The following is a 7,655-nucleotide window of genomic DNA, read 5'->3' as shown; positions in this document are numbered from 1 at the left end:
TCAGTGGGCCTTTCTCTTTGGTGGGTCCCCGTCTCCAGAGAAGACCCCTCTTCTCTCCCGCCTGAGCTTCCCCGGTCTCTGGACAGCCTAGTGACTCTGACCTCCCAACGGGGCCAGGCCAGGACCACACACCGGGCTGCATCCCATCCTGTAGTCGTTATCTGCCTTTCTCTTTGCTTCGTAAGCGTTTTACTTTGTTATTTCTTTACCAGTCTTTTCCTGGGAGAAACTAGTGGGAACGTATGTGTTCAACCCATCATGTTTAACCAGAAAGCCATCTCCCTCTATCTCTTGTCTTTGCAAAGTCCTGCCCCGTTCCAGAGTCAGGAAACTGTATACATTCTTCTACTTGTTTTAATGCTCAGTGTTTATACCTCAGTCTTTCATGTGTTTGATGTATTGGGGTTACTAACAAGGTTTTATGGAGGGTAAAACAGAGCACTGCTCCAAAACAACAACAAAAAATCTTAGAAACCACTGACTTGGCCCAGCCAAGGGCACAAGGGAGGGAGATGAGAGTGAGGGCCTCTGCTGGCTACATGGGCCTTCCTGTAGACCCCGGCGGGGCTGGGGTGCAGGGAGGGCCTGGTGAGAGCCTTCCTTGGCCCGTGGCTAGGCACCCCTGGATACAGCGGACATAGCCTGAACCTCTTATTCCCATAGTTCTAGGACCTCGTGTGAAAGATTCACAGGGTAGAACAGTCAATGAGCAAGGCGGCTTGTGCTCAGTGACAGAGATGGGGAGATCTCCAAGGATGGGTTTGGCTGACAGCATGGAGGGAGGAGCCATGCAGACCTCGCCGCCTCCAGTGGCTCCTGACAGTCAGCCCCAGCACACGGAGTAGGAGCTGTTGTGTTACCCAAATACCACTGTGTGTCTGTTTAACCAGAACAGGGTTCCTGCCGGGTCAGGCTTTGAACTGAGCCAAAAAAAAGAGGAATTTAGGTGCCCCTTGACTTCTCGAGCAATAAAAGCTCTTTAGAAAAGCTTTGAACCATCTATTTCCTCATTAAAGAGCTCTGGGTCTTGGGGGAGACAGACATAAATAGATAATTACAACCCAAGGAGATCTGTGCTTGAGAGGTCAGCCATTACTGGCCTCCTAATTGGCCTTCCAGGCTCTAGTCCCTCCCACTCCCCCCTATGGCACATTCTGCTACCAGAGTGATTTGCAAAATGCAAATCTGACCTTGACTTCCAACTGCCTAAAACCCTCTAAGGGCTGCCCATCGGCTTCCAGACACTGCCTCCTGCACCCCTCTCCGAAGACCCTGGTGTTAGGGTTCATGCATGTCTCCAGCCTGGGCAGCTCCTAGGAGTGCTCTAATTGGGCCAGGCTGCCAGCAGACCCTGCCCTGTTCCACACCAACCTGGCCAACCATTGTGCATCCCTCAGGTCTCACCTTAGACGCCACTGCCTCCAGATATCCCCCTGACTCCCCCCCAGGACTGACTTTGACAATCCCCATGATACTTTGCAATATTCTGCTCTTACAGCCTGCTTTGTTCTTACCAGCCTGTGCCTGTTCCCCGTCTCCTTCTGCCTTTGTAATTCTTCAAGTCAGGGAGTGCATCTCATTGATCAACTGTTCACCAGTTACCAGATATTTTTAAGTCCCTGCTCTGTGCCGGGCACTGAGATTCATAGCTGTGTAGACGGAATAAACAAGGACCCCTGCCGTGTAGCACTCTGTGCTAATGGCCTCCCCAGTGCTGCCCAGTGCTGACTAGGGGCTCAGAGGTCTGGCAGGCTGCTTGGAGGAGAGGGCCCTGAAGATAAATCCCTCAAGGATGAGTAAGAGTTTTCCAGGATGGACTGGAGACTTCTCTGCCTGCCTGCCAGAGGCTGTCCTTGTGCCCGGGCTGCATTCTCCCAGCGCCTACTCTGTCCTCACCTCAGTCTCTCTTCTCTTTCAGAATGTATGAACTGCACTCGGCTCAGCGACATGAGTGAGCGGCTGACCACGCTGGAGGCCAAGGTCAGACGGGCTGGGACCTGGGCCTGACAGCTGGCCGGGCAGCCTGGGCCCAAGTGCTGTGTGCCGCTGAGGCCTTGGTGGCCCTCTCTTGCTGGGGAAGCCTCTTGAAGTGGGGAGAGTGAGAACAAGAAAGCCAAAGGTCCCAGGCAGCAGGAGGGTCTGTGTGGGCTGAGCTCCTAGGACCCAGAGGGGTTGAGCATTTAGAAATCGGGAGGAAGAGGAAGGAGTCCTGCCCTTGCAGTGCTGCTGTCCCCAACTCTGGCTCCTCCCCCTGCCAACCACCAGGCACTGGGCTGGGCAGAGGAGCTGCTGGGAAAAAAAATCCAATGTCAGGAAACTGCAGGGGGGTGGAGGAGGAGCAGGTCCTGGGCAGAGTCACCCTGAGGCTGCAGGACCCCAATAAGGCAAGTAACTGGGGAGTGGCCCCAGGCAGGAGAGAGGAAGGTAGCAAGTAACTGTTTGGGGAGTGGCCCCAGGCAGGAGAGAGGAAGGGGAGGGCGTGCGTGGCACAGGTGTGTTAATGGGCAGGTTGCCCGTGGGCGTGCCTGGGCCTCCCTCTGAGGTCTCTCCAGGAGATAAGGTAGAGCACACTGGGAGCCCGGAGGTCTCTCCTGTCCCTCGCTGGGTGAGCTGCTCCAGGGTGCTATTTCCTACCCTCCCACCAAGCACAGTCCTCCGGCCAGAGAAAGCCCTCAGCGGAGTTCTGGGTGTCTGCAGACAGAAGTCAGAGCCTGTGGGGCTGCGGGGTGTGCGGGCACCAAGAGTATCTGTCCCTGAGGAGGACAGCCTCATCCTCCTCCACACCCAGAGGGCCAGGTGAGCAGGCAATTGGCTAAAAAGGTTTGGAGGGGAACAGGCCTGGGGGGCCAGGATGCCTCCAAATCTCCATGGGGCCTCATGGGGCAGCAGGAACTGCCGGGTCACCTGGTCCCCAGGGCAGATCAGAGTCATCTGACCCAGAAGCAGAGCTCTCTCCTGGACAGAACTGCATGGCTAGAGCAGGTGGCATTGCCCAGAAGGAAGCAGGTAAACGAGGCCAGCTGGCAGGGGGCTGGAGTCCAGAGGGGGACTGGAGGCCTGGCCAGCAAGAGTCCCCCCAGAGCAGGCCCAGATATTGGCTGTGCCTCACCCCAAAGAGTCATGGGACCACATGTGCACATACACACGTGCATACATACACTGTGTGCACACACCCACATCCGTGTATTTGCACGTGGATGTGCACACATAAACATGCACACATAGAAGAGTTCTTCGAAAGGATCATAGGAAATGCATGTTATGAAAAACTGTGCACATGCACAGATATCAACATTTTTTGCACCAAAATAAACTTATGCTTCAATTTTCAATGAACTTTATTATTATTTATTTTTATTTGTTTGCCAGAGAGAGACAGAGGGAGATAGAGAGGGAAAGAAAGAAATCATCCCCTGGGGGATGGCATGCTGCAATCCTTTCTCCTCTCAAGATTTTGGGCACACATGCACACGTGCCTGCGCCATTTTCAAGCCACCAGGTCAGGGACTTGAACCACATTCAACCACGTGGGAGTTCAGCACCTTAAGTACCATGCTACATGCTGGTCCCTCAACAAACTTTTTGATGTCACCTCATACATATACATAAATGCACATGTACCGAGATACATGAATGCACACAAGACACACACACAAGCATGCACACACATGTGCACACATGTGTAAAATGCATATTTGCACACAAACACACTAACACATATGAAGGCATACACATGTACGTGTGTGCACTCATGCACACCTATATGCACTAGCTCATATGCACACCTACATGCACATATACATACATGCACACATGCCCACACATATACAGACACATGCACACATGTGTGTGTATATATGCACATGCATACACATATGGTGCACACACTGCCCCTTGGCCCTGCCTTCTGCCCCCGCTATCTGGGCGGCTGTCCCTGAACACCCATCTTACTGTAGGATCAGGCAGAGCACCAGCCTCGCGGGGCTGTTGGGCCTCAGGCGTGCGTGGCGCCTGGCTTGGAGATGGCCAAGTGCTGGCCCAGGTTATTGTCTGTACCACATCGCAGCTGCCCTCTTACAGACGAAGGCACAGGAGTGTGGGGCACCGGGAACCTCAGGGCACACAGCCTCCCTCGTCCTCCAGCCCTCTGCGGTGGACAGTGCCCGCCCCGGGCACTGGCTGGTCTGGAAGACTGGCCACCCTCCTTGGGCTCAGTGGCTCTCAGGGGTGTGGGGGGATGAGGGTAGAGGCTCCAGGGAGCAAACGTGGCCACACAGGCTGGGGCAGGGCTGGACAGCCCTAGGAAGAGTGGGGGACAGGCTGGGGAAAGTCCCAGGGTGAACTTCTGGCACCCGAGATTTGGGAAGAGGCAGCACCTCCAGACCAGGTCCCACCGGTCAACATCTTCCAAGCCCTGAGGCCCCTGAGTGCTTTGCACAGCTGCCGGCTTCTGGCCCCGGCCCAGCACCAGGTCTGCAAAGGCACAGCTCTGAGGAGGACAGGTGCATAGCCGGCTGTCCCTGCCTCCCTGCCCTCCTAACCCTGGCCAGTGTCCCCACCCCGAGCAACCCCCTTCTCCCAGCCCATCTAGCTCTGATACCTTCCTCTAGCGAGGGCCCCACACCTCGGTCACAGCAGCAGGCCAAGGTACGACTCGCTCTGTGACCCTGAGGATACAGCTGTGACCTCTCAGAGAACCTCGGGACCTTGAAGAGCCAGGCCCAGGATTCCCACCCCAGCACCACTCCACCTTGGCAAGTCCTTCTGGGTCTGTCTGCTCACCTGTAAAGTGGAAATGGACATTTTTGCTTCTCATGGCCCCACTGTTGTTTTGAGACTGGTGGGCTGAACTCAGGCAGCTCCTGTGGGCGGGAGCCAGGGAAGTAGCTTGAGTCTGGCGTGTGCAGAGGTAGACCCAGGAGAGGAGCCCAGCTCTGCAGCCCCACCTCCTCTCACAGTTTCTGAATTCCCAGGGGCTGGGAGACTCCTGACAGCTCCTGCGTCTTCCCCGGGCCACCTCCCAGCTGCCCACCTGCCTGATCTATGCCCTGTGTCCCCAAAGACACAAAGTCACTGGGAGCTTTGGCAGTCTGAGTCAGGGAGCAGGGAGGGGGTACAAGTTGGACCAGTTACCAGAACAACTTAGCAACCTCAGGGGGTTGCCTGCAGGAGTCAGAGACGACTTGGAGCTCGGGTCAGCTCAGGTCAGCAGCTAAGGGTCAGGTAAGTGAAGACAGAGTTAAAGCACAGCCAAATATACAGACCCCAGCCAGGGAGTCAGAAATTAGGCAGCTGTCATAGAGCACCAGCCCAGAGGCCTGGACATCAAACCTTCTCCCTCAGACAAGAAGTTTGATGTGTCAAGAATACAAATGGCAGAAATCCAGCCAGTGCTAATTTATTCCATAAGGACATTTGCCATTTGTTCAATGAGAAATCTAGGAATAGGTTCTTAGCATTGTTTTGTTGGCCCAGGAGCCCAGGCCCTTCACAGTCTTCCCCTCTGTGAACTGGCTTTTGTCCTCATGTTTGGTGCCTCATGGTTACAAAGTGGCTGCTGCAGCTCAAGGCATCACACCGTCACATTATGTTCAGAGGTAGGAGGCGAAGGGTAAGGCAGTGCACCCAACAGCCTCATGTCTCATGGGCCAGTGCTGCTTTATATGACCCCCTCCTAGTTGTAAGGGAACTGGGATAGTGAGTCCTTGGCCAAGCAGAAAGGGATTGCTATGATTGGCTGGGCTGGTGAGGCAGAAGGCCAGAAGGTTACAAGGTTACCAGGAAGTTTCCCGCCTCCTCTCCCCTCAGTCTACACTCTGACTCAGTGGGAGGGAGCCCATGGGGATTTCCCTGCATGAGGGTCATATAAGCGCCAAGCTCCCTATTCTCTGGAGCAGGAGGTTGGTGTCCTGGCTAATCAGCCAGGCCACGGTGACATCATGAGGCCTGCAGTCTGGTTTTCTTGGGCTGAGTCCCCACACCCACTGCTGCCCACACTGGTGAGATCATGCCTGGGGAAGGACGGGGTCAGTTTCTGCAGGAGGCTGGGAACGGCAGAGCCAGGAGGGCTTTGATTCCCGTGGGGCTGGTCCTAACTTGGCTGTGGTCTTCCACCCGGGCCCCTGGGCTCTGGGTGGTGGTCTCTGTGTGGGAGGTGCCCCAGGAAGGCCAAGCCGGGCCTTTCATGTCGGGCAAGGCCTCAGGCAGCAGGTACCTTCAGGGAAGATGAGAGCCCTTTCATGGAACTCCAGGCATGTCCCAGAGACCTGAAAGGGTCCTCAGTTTCTACAGGAGGCTGGTGACAGCAGAGCCGGGAGGGCCTGCCCCTCACATGGCCCTGCCCAGCTCCAGCCCTTGCTTCCTACCCTCTGGGAAATATACCTGGGACACTGCGGCTCGCCCCGCCCCTGCACTTGTCGCCTCAGACTCGCCCTGGTGGCAATGTCATTGAGCCCAGAAGCCAGGTCAGAATCCGGGCCCCCCTCCAGCATCACCCACCCTCTTGCCTGAACCCGCCCCAGCACCAGGTCCCGGCAGGTCTCCCCACCGCCATCCTCATGCCTACTGCCCTGAGCGCCCATCACACGCCACCCAGAGTCAGTCTCCTTGCTGTACCCCCTCTCCCACCCCAGAGCCCGACCCTCGGCCGAGGCCAATCGACCTCGCAGTGGATGCTCAGCAGCTGGGGAAGGGGATTGGAGCCCTCCCCTCCTCATGGGGATAAATGGGGCTGGAGGCCGGGGTCGACCCTGAGCTGCTGTGTGATATGGGCAAGCTGCCTGCCGCCTTGGTGCCTTCTGAGGCCCGGCTGAGGCCTGGCTGAACAGCGGGGTGGACACTCCACTGCGTGGGGGCCCTGCCTGCTGGGTGACTTGGGCAAGTCCCTTATAGTCCCAGGACATAAGGATGGCCACCTCACTTGCAATGGGCCTCCAGGGTCGTCCTATCTCATGCCCCTTATGACGGCCATTTAGGGGAGGAGCTCAGAGCAGTGGTCCCTGGGCGGGAGTGAGAGGTGGTCCTTCTGGACTGGGCCAGGCTCCAGGCCATTGGAGGGCTGCATCCTGCCGTGGGGTACAGAAGGACCCTGTCCTGCTGCCTGCTGCAGGGCCCAAGCCCAGGTGGGCAGCCAGTCAGAGCTCTAAGCCCCGGTGGCCTGGATCCGAATCCGGCCACTCTGTTCCCAGGCCCAGGGCAGCTGCCAAACTGAGCGGGCTGCTCAGAGGCACCCTCTGCCTGCGCCCTGTGATACCCGGCCCACTCCAGGCCTGAGCGTGGCAAGGACAGCTTTGCTCCAGGGGACCCACAAGCCCCAGCGGGAAGAACCCAGGCCGCAGTGTCCTCTCTGCCCCTAGATCTACCCAGGTTCTCAACTGGGCTCTCTGCCAAGCCCACCCACCTGCAGAGCTCATCCCTGTCTCGCGGCTCCCCCTGCTGGCCTCTCTGGGGATAGCGGGAACTTGTTGGGTCCCCTGAGGTCAGGCCTCCAGTCACCCAAATGGAGGAGAAAGTCCCCTGGGCCCAGGCTCTGGCTCTTCGTGGTCTCAAACTGCTGCTCCCTCAAGGGGAGAGGACAGGGCTGCAATCCTGGGGGCACCTCCCAGGGACGCTGTACCGAGACGGGCCCGTTTATACCACTTTCTCCTCCCTCTTTC

At 57.0% G+C, this 7,655-nt stretch overlaps 1 protein-coding gene across 1 annotated transcript in view; it reads left to right on the top strand.

The window, feature by feature from the left end:
• Positions 1-755: 755 nt before the first annotated feature.
• COL26A1 (collagen type XXVI alpha 1 chain) overlaps positions 756-7,655 on the top strand; it is a 22,527-nt gene continuing 15,627 nt past the window's right edge. Inside the window, exons 1-2 of the mRNA XM_027774635.1 lie at positions 756-822; positions 1,919-1,980. Coding sequence (XP_027630436.1) covers positions 756-822; positions 1,919-1,980 — 129 coding nt within the window. The remainder of the gene's footprint in view (positions 823-1,918; positions 1,981-7,655) is intronic.

This window comes from Tupaia chinensis, unplaced genomic scaffold (assembly GCF_000334495.1).
Source record: "Tupaia chinensis unplaced genomic scaffold, TupChi_1.0 Scaffold000465_1, whole genome shotgun sequence".
NCBI classification, from domain to species: Eukaryota; Metazoa; Chordata; class Mammalia; order Scandentia; family Tupaiidae; genus Tupaia; species Tupaia belangeri.
This window is presented reverse-complemented; position numbering and strand designations above follow the sequence as displayed.